The sequence below is a fragment of the Myxocyprinus asiaticus genome, chromosome 29 (assembly GCF_019703515.2).
Source record: "Myxocyprinus asiaticus isolate MX2 ecotype Aquarium Trade chromosome 29, UBuf_Myxa_2, whole genome shotgun sequence".
NCBI classification, from domain to species: domain Eukaryota; kingdom Metazoa; phylum Chordata; class Actinopteri; order Cypriniformes; family Catostomidae; genus Myxocyprinus; species Myxocyprinus asiaticus.
This window is the reverse complement of record NC_059372.1, coordinates 6,531,748-6,545,999: the sequence shown is the minus strand read 5'-3', so window position 1 is coordinate 6,545,999 and position 14,252 is coordinate 6,531,748. Positions and strand designations below refer to the sequence as shown.

The 14,252-nt window shown below is 35.5% G+C and overlaps 1 protein-coding gene across 1 annotated transcript in view; it reads right to left on the bottom strand.

The window, feature by feature from the left end:
- LOC127419644 (beta-catenin-like protein 1) overlaps positions 1–14,252 on the bottom strand; it is an 82,807-nt gene that overhangs the window by 38,296 nt on the left and 30,259 nt on the right. Inside the window, exons 9-11 of the mRNA XM_051661214.1 lie at positions 13,259–13,317; positions 10,868–11,016; positions 8,413–8,594 (exon numbers count right to left, since the gene is read on the bottom strand). Coding sequence (XP_051517174.1) covers positions 8,413–8,594; positions 10,868–11,016; positions 13,259–13,317 — 390 coding nt within the window. The remainder of the gene's footprint in view (positions 1–8,412; positions 8,595–10,867; positions 11,017–13,258; positions 13,318–14,252) is intronic.

The following is a 14,252-nucleotide window of genomic DNA, read 5'->3' as shown; positions in this document are numbered from 1 at the left end:
GAGCTATTGGACACTTGCTACTATAACGCTGATACTGACTACAGTAGAAGCCAACAGTCTGCAGACAACTTAAAATATATATTTTTACACCTTTTATTTACCTAATTTCAGTTGTTGGCATTTCTGGGTCTGGCAGAGGATTCGCATCAGAGTATGTGTGCTAACTGCAATGTCACAACTCTGAAATAATACTCATTAAAAGTGATAACCAAACATTATATATTGCTTAACTGATCAGTACCTAATGTACACAGAATTATGAGTATATACAGTATATATGAAAGACAGTTTCATGACATTTCTATTTTCTTGAGTGTACATTTATGGTAGTTAAATAGATAGAAAGCTAAAGAAAGAGAGAGTGCTAAAGAGAGAGCACAAGGGAGAGTGAGAGCAAAAGAGAGAAAGCTAGATAGATAGAGCGCTAGATAAATAAAGCACTAGATAGAGCACTAGATAGATCGCGGGATAGATCAATAGAGCGCTGGATAGATGGATATATCGACAGAGCGCTGATTAGTGTGCTGGATAGATTGATAGATTGTTGGATAGATGGATATATCAATAGAGCATTGGTTAGATCGATAGCATGCTGGATAGATCGAGAGCCCTGGATAGATCGATAAGCGCTAGATACATTTATAGACAGACTGATATAGTGCTGGAAAGATCGAAAGATAGACTGATAGAGCACTGACAGATAGAACGCTGGATAGATGGATATATCGATAGAGCGCTGGATATATCGAGAGAGCGATCGAAAGATAGACTGATTGAGCGCTGATAGATGGATATATCGATAGAGTGCTGGAAATATCGAGAGCGCACTGGATAGATGACAGATCAATAGAGCACTGGATAGATTGATAGAGCACTGACAGATCGATAGATTGATAGAGCACTGGATAGATCAACAAAGAGCTGGATAGATCGATAGAGCGCTGGAAAGATGGATATATCAATAGAGCTCTGGATAGATCAATAGATAGATAGAGCGCTGGATAGATCGATAGAGCGCTGGATAGATGACAGATTAATAGAGCGCTGGATAGATAGAGCACTGACAGATCGATAGATTGATAGAGCACTGGACAGATCAACAAAGCGCTGGATAGATCGATAGAGCGCTGGAAAGATGGATATATCAATAGAGCACTGGATAGATTGATAGATAGATAGAGCACTAAATAGATTGATAGAGCACTGGATAGATCGACAGAGCGCTTGATTGATAGAGCGCTGGAAAGATTGAAAGATAGATTGACAGAGCTCTGGATAGATCGATAAAGCGCTAGATAGATTAATATATCGATACAGCACTGGATAGATCACTGCATAGATCGACAGAGCACTGGATAGATCGATAAACAGATAGAGCGCTAGACAGGTCAATAGATAGATTGATAGAGCGCTGGAAAGATAGATTGATAGAGCGCTGGATAGATCGATAAAGCGCTAGATAGATTAATATATCGATAGAGTGCTGGATAGATTGATAGAGCGCTGTACAGATGGATAGAGCGCTGGATACATCAATAGAGCGCTGGATAGATCAATAGGGCGCTGGATAGATCAATAGGGCGCTGGATAGATCAATAGGGCGCTGGATAGGTGGATATATTGATAGAGCCCTGGACAGATCAATAAAGCACTGAATAGATCAATAGAGCGCTGGAAAGACAGATTGATAGAGAGCTGGATAGATCGATAGACAGATCAATAGATAGATTTATAGAGCGCTGGACAGATCGATAAAGCGCTAGATAGATTAATATTTCGATAGAGCGCTCGATAGATTGATAGAGCGCTGGATAGATGGATAAATTGATAATGCACAGGATAGAGCAATAGAGTGCTGGATATATCGATAGAGCCCTGGATAGATCAATAAAGCACTGAATAGATCAATAGATCGATAGAGGGCTGGATAGATCGCTAGATAATTCGATAGAGCTCTGGATAGATGGATATATCGATAGAGCGCTGGACAGATCGATAGAGCGCTGATAGATCGACAGAGTGCTAGAAGGACTGATAGAGTTAGATCGATAAATCGCTAGGATTGATAGAGCGCTAGAAAGATTGATAAATAGATCGATAGAGCACTAGATAGATTGATAAATTGCTAGATAAATTGATAAAGTGCTAGGTAGATCGATAGAGCGCTAGATAGATCACTATGTAGGCCGATAGAGCACTGGATAGTAGGGGTGTAACGGTACACAGAGGTCACGGTTCGGTACATACCTCGGTTTTGGGCTCACGGTTCGATACGAGTTCGGTTCAACAGGAAAAAGCAACAAATCCCAAATGCTAGGGTTCTTTTCATTTATTTTGAACAGACAGTAGTGAAAATTACAGTTTGTTCCACCTAGCGGCATTTAGTCCCCCCTGAGGTAGTTGGTACAGTACAGACTTCTTTAGTGTATTAAGCACTAAGCAGTAAACAGAATGCACTCTTGCATAGGCCATATTTTTTTGTAGGGTTGATAAAAAAACAAAAGGTATTTGGTCACAATCAGCTACAAATCTGAAAAACATCTCTTGTGTTATAAAAGTACAAAATAAATAGAATAATGAAAAATAAAACTTGTGCATTAGGAGAAGCCATTCTTTTTTGGGTTGGTGCATAGATGGTCTCTTCTTCTTGTGCTCTTTTTCCTGTTGTGGCGGTTAGCAAACAGTGTTGCATTACCGCCCGTGCCCCCTTCTGGATTGGAGTGGATCGCCTGTGACTGACTCAGATGTATTCTTCGTCTGACTGCATGCACCGAACCGTGATGTCAGTACCGTGACGGTTCGGGATGAATACATGTACCGTTACACCCCTACTGGATAGATCTATAAAGTGCTAGATAGATCATTAATTCTATTTAGTTTATTTAGTCTGTTAATAACCAGGATCTGTTTATTAACATACCAAATCTGTTTTCAAAGAACTAAGAAACTTTTTAGATCAAGACTTTCGTTTCTATGGAAATTCAGAATTATCCAGACAGGGAAGAGTCTCCATTAGAAAGTATTAGACCTGTGAACATTCATCTCTTTCAGCCTGAGGCAGCTCCTCAGAAGCTACACTGTCAGAGGAGACCTTCATCCCTGCGGCTCTCACGGAACACACAAACCTTCAGCTACAAAGCCATTTTCTTGAGACTCGCTCTGTATTCCTCGCTCTCTAGTTAAGCAGAAATCATTTTTAAAATTTCATACTGGGGAAGTTTAAACCAGCAAAAATTGGTTGATGTGTTTTCCCATGACCAAGAAGAGTTCTGCGTTCACAGTTACTGCGAAACATTCAGCATGTCGCAACTTTGAAAAAACATCATGTCATTGTTTCACACAACAACATATCATTAGCTAAAACATCCTGACAATCTCAGTCTCCCGTTTTCATTATTCCACTTTTCAGCTCAAATGACATGTAATTATTCTGCTGAAACAGCTCTTGTTAAGTGAAAGCGGACCAAGTACTCTTCACGCTGTTTTGCTCAAGCAGAAAAAAAGACTACAAGATTAATGCCACTGTCTTTTTTCTTCATGTCTGTCAAGACTGTTTATTTGCGGATAGTCCATTTAAAAGTTCCCTATACAAAAGAAGGATGCCGTAAATTTGCTTTTTAATCTGTTGTGATGTACAGCCCAAAACTCTTAAGTTTTTAATAAACTTTTCAGTTGGTTTTCGTCAATAGGCCTGAGCACAATACGATGACACACAACACAATAGCTCTGTTCTAAATCCTTGTAAGCTACCTTGCTGACTACTGCCTACATAGGCAGCTACCTTCTAAGGGAACTAAGGCAAATTTGTAACTTCAGAAACAAGCAGCAACTCACGCACCACTCTGCTATCTTAAGGCTAGCGTATACTTCCTTTTTCTGTGCGCTGTCACGTCTTGCACAAGGTTGAGTGCTCTATGGAGACAGTCCGCACATACTATGCTGACGATGAAACTTGCATCAGACGCACTGTGCATGAGACATAGTGGCAAGCAGAAAACCAAACTATACTTTGGCCTTTAGGAGGCAGTATAATTTAGATGCCTTCTGTCAGGAGCTCATCTATGATACCTTAAAATGCGGCCTATGGAGGGAGCTTTCTAGATATTAGAACAGAGCAAATATCTATCTTTTGTAAATGTTTCTACTCAGTTATGTTTGTAAACGGAAAGAGATTTGCCTGATTAGCTCATTACGAATGCAAATGCAAGCATCCAGTCCCTCCTCATGGAGTCGAGTAAATTTCAAAGGGGATTTTACAGGAATCAATCTGTACTTTCACTGTTGGGCGTAAGAGCTTAGCTGTTTAATTACTCAAACTCTCTGTCTTGAAAGCTGATAATTAATTAATCTGTTCGACACCACTGCGTCCTTCTAAAGACTCTTTGTCTCCGCACAGACGTCAATAATTAAGAAGTTAAAGAGGACAGAGATGACTGATGGCCGTGCAATCTGAAACCAACCATATTTCACATGAGCAGGACAAAACACAACTGTTGTTTTTAAGACAACAAACGCAACTTAATTTGTCAAAAAACTGCAAAAGTACTTGTTTTCAAGGGTAAATAGCTACTGCTGAGAACAAACTTGCTTAAGCTTAACATTTGGGTGATTCTCACAAAAAACAAACAAATGTGAATTTCTTTTTATTATGACATTATTTTAAGGACACTTAAGCACATTTAACCACCCAATTACCATTACCGTAATGCATCTGGATATATTACTTATACTATTCCCATTGTTTTCAATGATGATTCTTATTTCTCTAACACATTCATTTTTTACAAATATATTACAGTAAAAAAGACGCTGTTTACAATGTCTTTCTAAATTAAAATCAGCGAAAATTAAAGGTTGCGGAAATGAGAATAATCATAATGATCTTATTTTTTTCACACTGCGGTAACAAAAGTTAGGGGGTAAAATCTCAATGGCCCTAAAATGGCTTAATTTTCCATATGCAAAATAGAAATTCTTATTAGTTTCTTTTGATTTTTGGAGTAAAATAGGAACAGGGCTTTCTCTTGACAGGTTTCGTGAGAATCTCTCATTTGCGATTTCATTATTGAAATTAGTGGTACAATGATATTTGAGATCATATTGGAGTTGTTAGAAACATTTTCTGACAGATTTAAAGGGGAATCTAAAAGAAATGACCAGGTCATATTTCAACACCCCCCCCCCCAAAAAAAAAGAAAAAAAGAAATTGCATTTTCTAGAATGAAGTTAAATATTTGGACATTTATTTCAATCACGTGCTTTTTAAGCTCTTTTTTTTTTTTTTAAAGTACAAATTTTACATTCTATCAATTTATATGATGTCATGAAATTGCATTTATATTAATGAAATGATACAAGCTGTTGTCACTGTTTAAAAATGTCATTATTTTTGTCCAAATTCACAAGATTTGAACCTTATAATGAAAACAGAATTACACATATAACAATAATTGGAATAATACTCACTCAATAATACTCATTGTATTATAAAAATAATAATAATGTGTCAAAATTACCATTACCAAAAAAACCCTGCATAGAGCCTTTTTATCAAATTCTTCCATAATTACAATGTTTGTTGAAGTAAATATTTCTTAATGTATGATTGTCCCTTTAAATATTTATATGTACACATTACACTTAAATTACTACATTTTGTTAAATGTTTGTGTATATGCACGTCACGATTTAATTGAGTTTACATTCATTAACAAGTGCTAAAATGGTACTGTCTCTTTAAGAGAACCGGCAGCTCCGCAAACAAATGTTTACGGATGAATTAGCGGAGCGCACATTAATGAGAGAGAAGTTGCATGGTGGTTTTTCCCTCATCCGTGCAATGTAAGATTGGAATTGTTTAATTTTTACTCTTTGATCACCGACTGACTGTAATCAACAGAAAGTATATTAAGAGAGATACGAAATGAAAACGGAGTGTGTGGATCTTGTCTTTGGACACAAAATACACAAAACAAGTCAGAAGGAAACTTTTACTTGCACAATGATGATTCTGACTTACGTTCTCAAATTCGAAATCTACAAGCTCGAGTTTTGCAGCAATTTTACCCTCTAACAAACGTCTAACAGGCGCGTTACACTGGTCTGTAGCCATGCTGAAAAATGGAGAATGTTGTGAAAACAGTCCGTGGAAAAGTTTAAACAAAATAAGAGTTGATGTTGTTAAACGCAATATAAATGTAACTATGGCATATCATGGCTCAACTAAAGCGATGGTGACAGTGTGATTACAACACTTTCGGACCCACTGCAGCCAAATAAGTCCTTCAGAGTGCATGCGCACAAGACACAACACGCAGTGAAAGACGAGGCTGAATTCAGCTTTTTATTATTTTTATTTATGTTCGCTGTGCTTAAGTTCTTCACCACTACACAACTCAATCACTGGCGAGTGAAATCTGAATATTTACTAGCCAGTGACTAATAACGGGCATATTTTAGTCGCATAGCGCAAAATTAGGATGCATATGTGAGTGATTTACTCGCAGTGTAGAGGGCTGTATGAAAATGGTATGCCTAAGGTGCTAGGATGTCGTCCTATTTGGGGTGGATTATCGTAGTGTGCTTCTATGCACATTTTTGAAAAATTGCAGAATGGCGAGGAACGCAAGCCCAAATGGCTACAGCAGTTTATAAAGGTATGAACCTTAAAGTAATAATGAATTTATGATAATGAGTTTAGCTAGATGCTAACACATATTCAAACGCAAACAAGTACACAACAAAGGGTTTTTGTGTTATCAAGACACTTTTTATGATTAGTTGTACTTCCCAATAATAACGTATTGGCTTAATACATACCCAAAGGTATTGCCCCTCACCTGCGAAGTATGTACTTTTAAGGTCGTCTATACACTTGAAATGTTGTACAAATGTATAGACGAGTGTATAAACTCTGGAAAGCACAGATTGTTAAAATTAGACCTAGACCTGTTAAAACGGGTTTATTCTCGTACAGTTAAATTTGACATATACCCTGACAAAAGGTCTATTTCAGCTTGATTTCAAACAGACTCCGCTTTTTCCACGTTCTCAAAAAGCATCTTATGCATTTCTATCTGTCAAATACTCCATCAGAGCCCTAAGGTGTAGTAGAAGCCGTCGAATTGAGACGCAGCCTCTCTGTCTCTGGTTCTCTCATTCCAGGCTTTAATAACCATTAAGAATGGTGTGAGGAGACGGTTATTTGTACCACGGTGGCAAAACAATAACGGCAGCTGCCGCAGAGTTCAGTCCCTGTGGAATAAACTGCCGAATGAACTGTAAATAATGGCTGAGAAAAAGATATTACTGTGAACTCGTGATATTAAAACGCCTCTGTGTGTGTGTGAGAGTGTGTGTGTTTCCTGCTAATTGAGCAACTCTACCAAACTAAATCCATTTTTCTAAGAGAATATAAGTGGTGAGAAAAAAATATTAGATTTCAGGCCAAACAGAGAATGTAGGAGAGAAGAGAATTCTGGACTTGCTTGAAACCAAAGAAAACGTGTGTTGAAAATAAAGGCGCTGTTTTTTCATGGAGGTACAAGCACTTTGTATGAGATTAATGGCGACATGAAATCAGAATGTAGCTCTATTTACATTCTGAATAAATGTTGCTTGTCTTATTAAATCTGTAATAACTTTCTCTGCCTCCAAAACAGCTTTCTGCTAATGTAAGCAAGACTGCATGGATAGGAGAAAATAATATTGACAAACTAGATTCCTACGTTTTCTAAAGGAAATAAGAGTGGTGCTTGCCAATGGAAAAATTGATGCAGTTGCTAGGGTGTTCTGGGTGGTTACTATTAGAGGCAGACCAATATATCGGTTTTACATATAAATTGGTGGTGATAGTTGCTTTTTGGGACTATCGGTTATCTGCAAAAATCTATGCCAATAGATGCGACTATATGGAGCGTGCCCGGTCAGCATCGTGTCCCCAACTTCCTATCTTGTGAATAATAATGATATATATATATATATATATACACACACACAAGCATTCTTCCACAGATTGGTGAATACAAACAATGAAGATGGCGATCGCTGGTCGTGGTAGTGATGCAGTAAATCTACACTTTGCTGGAGAAGCGTCAATAAACTCAAATAGTTTTGAATGTCTCGCGCGATGTTTTGAAGTACTCGCGCGCATGCCTATAGACTGAACACGTAATACGTGTGAATGTAAATGTGCTAGACAGACGTCTTTGACCGTAGCTGATTTTTTAGCGTCTTCCACAAGAGTGCTGCATGTTTTAGATGTTGCGTCGTGTTAAAAAAAAGCATTAGCTTTGCAAAATGCATCTTTTCCATTTGTTTCATAGAGTCTAGATTTTTTTTAGCTCAAAAACATGTTCGATCTGAACGTCCTCTTATGCAGTTAAATACTTAAGATAAGACATTTTTACAAACCTTCATGTGCCTTGTCTGATATTCTGACTTTCCTCATCTTCTTGGGCGTCTTCATGAAGAGAGGAAATATCGTTCGGAGGCCCAGGATGTCCACAAACTTGTGACAGTTATCAGAACCTTCTGGACCGATCATTCCATAATCCAGAACCTTCAAAGCACTGACCCGAGACATCTTCTTCTCCCTGGACACAGATCATGAAGAGCCACACAATGAAACTGGGTCAATCACAGCTCTTTATCTGGCAGCGTTGAGGAAGCTACTTTGAAACTGTTGCTACGTGCAACTCATTATCTAAAGTAGACAAACTACAGTCAAGCTAAACCTTTGAAAAAGTAGTTAGCTACACTACAAGTTACTAACAACAAGTTGCTAACTACAGTACATTAAAGCTACTGAAGGGAAAAATCTCTTTATTATTAAAAAACCAAAAGCACTTTTCTTCTAGCACAAAAACAATGAGACTCAATTATGATGTCGGCATCAAGTTGGATGCATAAATTTAAACTAAACGCAAGTAATACATCTAAATGAATTCAAAACAATGATAAAAAGCAGTATTTCATTAAATATTTCACTACAAAACCATTTAAATGCCACTCAAGCTTCAAAACGCAATTAAAAATTATGATTTAAACCACAATTTGGGTGCTTTGTTTGTTAATGCTGAATTTAAACACACAGATTGGAAAAATTAAAATGAAAAATTACTGATCAACCCCGAGGGCTCTTGTGTATAAAATAGGAAACACCAGCTTTGACTATGAAAACTGGAGTTCCCAGACAGAGGACAGTACGACGACTGACTATCACAGCTCAAGGGAAATGTAGCTGTCCATCACACTGGCACTTCTTTCATTCGCCAATGACAAACGACACAGTTTATCTACACTGGGGGAAAATATTTAAGATGTCAAGGCAAGACAGAAGTGAAAAAGAGAATTTAAAAAATAGAGAGAAAAATTAAAAATATAAATAAAACAAAATAAACACAAAATCAATTTTTAAAAGAATCTATTAAAAATAGGGATGTGAAAATTGAAAGAAAATAAAATCTATTAAAAATACAGAGAAAGGTGACAAAAAAAAAAAATGAAACTTAAAGATGAATTAAAAAAATAAAATGAAAGTTTTTAGAAGACTCAGTATGATTGGGCTTAAATTTAATATAATAAAATAAAATATAATAAAATGAAAGTTTTTAGGAGACTTTAAAATATAGAAGTGACGTGATTGAAAATAAAATGTAAAAATCTTACAAATAGTGATGTGAAAATTACTAATTAAATAAAACATGTTTTTTTTTTAAATACATAGAAAGGTGACATAATTGAAAAAAAAAAAAGGAACTTAAAGATGAATAAAAAATAAAATAAAAAATAAAAAGGAATGTTTTAAGGAGACCATAAAAATACAGAAAAAGTGACGTGATAACTGAAAATAAAATAAAAATCTATTAAAAATGAATAATTAAATTAAAAACTATTAAAAATATGGAGAAAGGTGACAACTGAAAATAAAAAAGAAACTTACAGATGAATATATAAAATAATAACATACAATAAAAATCTAAAAAATAAAATGAAAGTTTTTAGGAGATTACAAAAATTCTGAAAAGGTGACGTAATAATTGAAAATAAAAAACATCTATTTAAAATAGTGATGTGAAAGTTACTAATTAAATTAAAATGTATTTAAAATATGGAGAAAGGTGACAATTGAAAATAAAAAAATGAAACATATAGATGAATATAAAAACAAATCAAATAAAAAAGTTTATAGAAGACTCTATAATAAAAAATGTATAATAAAATAAAAAATATAAAAGGTTTTTAGGAGACTATAAAAAAATACAGAAAAGTGACGCGATAATTGAAAATAAAATATTAACTCAATAACTCAATTCCAATCAGTTTTAAAATTAATCTTTAAATCTATTAAATCTTAACAGAAAAAGTGATGCCATATTAGTACAAACAAACAATTTTTAATCTAACGAACTTAAAAGTAATAAAATAAAAAAACAAGAGACGTAAACACTATAGTGACATGAATGTTCTCTCTCTTATGCAGATCAATGAAATTATAAAGGAAATTGATAAGGTGCTGGATTTAAAGATTTTGCATGTCTATAATGAGATATTGATTTTGTCTTCACCGCACGATTACTACTGCAGCTGCGTGTCATGACATCAGTGAATCATGTTATAGTCTGCATTTTAATTTGACATAATATGACAAGAGCTGTATAAAAATAAGCAAGCTCCAATCTGATTGTCTGACTTCATGCAATTTCCTCATCAGAGTGCACACGTTTATATCGGTCTGGCCGAAAACAAAGTCATCGTTTAAAAAAACTGAGAACAGCCTATCAATGCTGTCCTCTTCCTGAAATTAGAATTCAAAGGAATTTAACACCACAAGAGCATAAACGCTCCCAACTAATCAGAAACAGACCTGAGCATGAGGTTCATGAGCTGAAGCCCCTCCCCCCTGAGGAATCGATCACGATTGGCCGGCAGCATAAGGCAGGAACAGAGAGCGTCAAACAGGTTTTCCATCATTTCCTGTTCCTCTGCCGTGGACGGATTATGACGTTTAAATACCTGTGGTAAAAACGTTAATAACTGATTAAAACATGTTGTTAATGACGAATAAAAGTAAATAAATATATTTTGATCAGGCCAAAAAAAACAAAAAAAGTATTCACTCTGTATGTGTATGTGATTAAGTAGATTTGCAATGGCATGATCTTGGTAAAATCAACAATTAAAACGACAATTAAACAATAGCTCTGGTAAAAACAACTAATGAGTTGTCTACTGTCTAGGCAGCTACCTTCTAAGGCAGCATCCCAAATTAAATGAAACTGAACCTTCTTACTAGGTACATTACAAAAATATTCATTTTACTAATTATATTTTATGTTTAAAAAAATACAATAATAATTAACAAATCAATGCAATATGATATTATATTGCATATATAATATTTGTTACATTTCTATTGTTTAATTGCATCATTTGTACTATTTACAAGTATTTATATTGATTTGTTGAAAACTTGCTAAAAACCAGTACTGTCGCTTTAACAAAACTGTCAGTTCGAACCAGTCTGGCCATTCTCTGTTGACCTCTCTCATCAACAAGGCTTTTCATCCACAGAAAACATGCTCACTGGATGTTTTTTGTTTTTTGCACCATTCTCTATACTCTCTAGAGACTGCGTGAAAATCCCAGGAGATCAGCAGTTACAGAAATACTCAAACCAGCCCATCTGGCACCAACAATCATGCCACGGTCCAAATCACTGAGATCACATATTTTCCCCATTCTGATGGTTGATGTGAACATTAACTGAAGCTCCTGACCCGTATCTGCATGATTGGCTGATTAGATAATCGTATGAATAAGTAGATGTACAGGTGTTCCTAATAAAGTGGCCGGTGAGTGTACAGTATATAGAGTAAAAGACCCCAGAAAAAGTTTTATTAGATGTAAACAGTAGTGTCTTTTGTCACGTTTTCACTTGTTCATATAAAACAGAATATAAAAACAGCAGATGCTCACAAAAAACGAAACGGGTTCAAACACAATGTGACACGATCACTGATCAGTGGATATAAATGCAAAGATAAAATAATCTTGGAGAAAATGCAGCGCTACTGCAGATCATTTCTTATCATGCTGTGGGCGGTCTCTGGTAACACAGCGGACCAATCAAAGCTGTTGTTGTCTGCGTTGACATGATGCGCAGTTACATATTTGAAGGGGTGCACGTCAGGCTACGCCATAACCACCACAGCTGCACGTAGGCTATGCCGTAGGTTCAGTGCAGAAGTATAAATCAGCCTTTAGTACTGCGTTGATTTTAATGTAGGAAATCATTGTACAACAACATATTTTTTACTGTAATACAATAAAAACATGACAGGAATTCCCACTGAAATCAATGGGAACAGTAAACGTAAAATGTGCAGATGTGTCACGGTAATGAACAGGTGGTAAAATGTGCTTAAGTGACCAGAAAATAATGTTGCAATGCAACAAATCTTAATGGTCCTAATTGCAGGCTTTATTTTCTTTATGCAAAATATACTGCACATTGATTTGAGCTTAAATATGACTATATTACATTTTCTTGAGAATCACCTTTGCACTCTTCATGCTAACTTATAAGTATTATGTTAGCATGTTGCTAAGCTAATAACATGATACTGTAAGAAGCCTAAATAACAAATATTGGGTGAAATAGCACATTTACAGGAATATTCTGGGTTCCATAGAAGTTAAGCTCAAATGACAGCATTAGTAGCATAATTTTGATTACAACTCATCCCTCCTTTTCTTTAAAAAAAGCAGCAGCAAAAATCAAGGTTACAGTGAGGCACTTACAATGTAAGTGAATGGGGCCCATTGTTAAAGGAAGAAAATGTGCTAAACTTGAATTGAACCTGAAATATTCCTTTAATTAGATGGAACTATTTTTGAACAATTTAACTTTTCAAAACTAAATATAATTATAATCAACTCATCTGCTATTTTGAATTATTTCACTGAGCTTGTTGCAATTGCTTTATAAATTGGACTTTAGGTATCTTAGAAGGCGGTTTAATGTTGCATGTACTTTTTTTAATCTGTTCAAAAACCAAGTGACCTGCCGACAATGACAGCATTTTAAGGCATCATGGGTGTGATAACTACTAAATGCATGCTAAACAGCAGTGCCAATGATCTCCAGGTCATGATGAACTCTGAAGAGCCTCACAGATTGAGATTTCACATAACTGTTGATTTAAAGAGGTTTGCTGCCCTGATAGACAAGAGAGAGACAGACAGAGGGTCTTACTGAAAGCTGCTGCAGCAATACGTCAATACCATCCATTTCTCCCAACAGCTCCCTTGTTTCTGTGAGAGACAGAGAGAAAGAGACAGGGGGAGAAATTAGTGAGAGAGAGAGACAGACGTAAAGAGAAAAGAAGATATATGATAGCTCAGTGCGATAATAATATCCTAAAAAGAGAGAGAGAGAGAGAGAGAGAGAAAGAGGAAAATTACACACCATAGCACAGGAATATCAATACAACAGAGAAACACAGCTTCAGTGAATTAAACATGCATCACTGAATTCACTCAAAATACTTTTGAATATTTCGAAATGGTGTCAAATACATTTAGTTTCAGCAATTTTATTTACATCTCATTCAGTATCATTAAACTGCAGATGGAGGTTTCTTCAACTTCGGGCACTTTTTAGCCCTGTGGATGTCTAGAAAGTCTTGTTAAAACATATTTCACACGCTCACTAGTTAACTGAATTTGTCTACTAACAATGTCCAACATAACATTGTTCATGCATCACAGGAGATTTGTAATTTTTGTCATGAAAATTCCCATCACAGTGTCGTTTCCAGCACATCTCAAATTCTGTATTGTGTTTAATAGAATTCTGTTGGAAATTACAGTTTAATGTTTTTGAAATAAAATATCTTGCAGAGGCTAATTTCATAGCTAACATTTTAGATATCCTAAATACACACAATTAAATAATATTCTCACACTTTTTTGCATAATTTGGCCAAATTACAGCTTGATTGGAAATGACGATCAATACAAATATTCTGCTCACAAGAGATATTTCCTTTGATTTTTTCCACTTGGTTAACAAGTACACTACATGTAACTTTTGGAAAAAAAACTTTATTAGTGGCAAAATTGGTGTGGTGTTGAGGAAAGTTACTATGTGGGAGTAATTATATTTCCATCCAAGGATTTTTTTTAGAGCATCAAAATACATTTTCGATAAAATTTCACAAGTGTCGACATATTTTTCTGTTTAACTT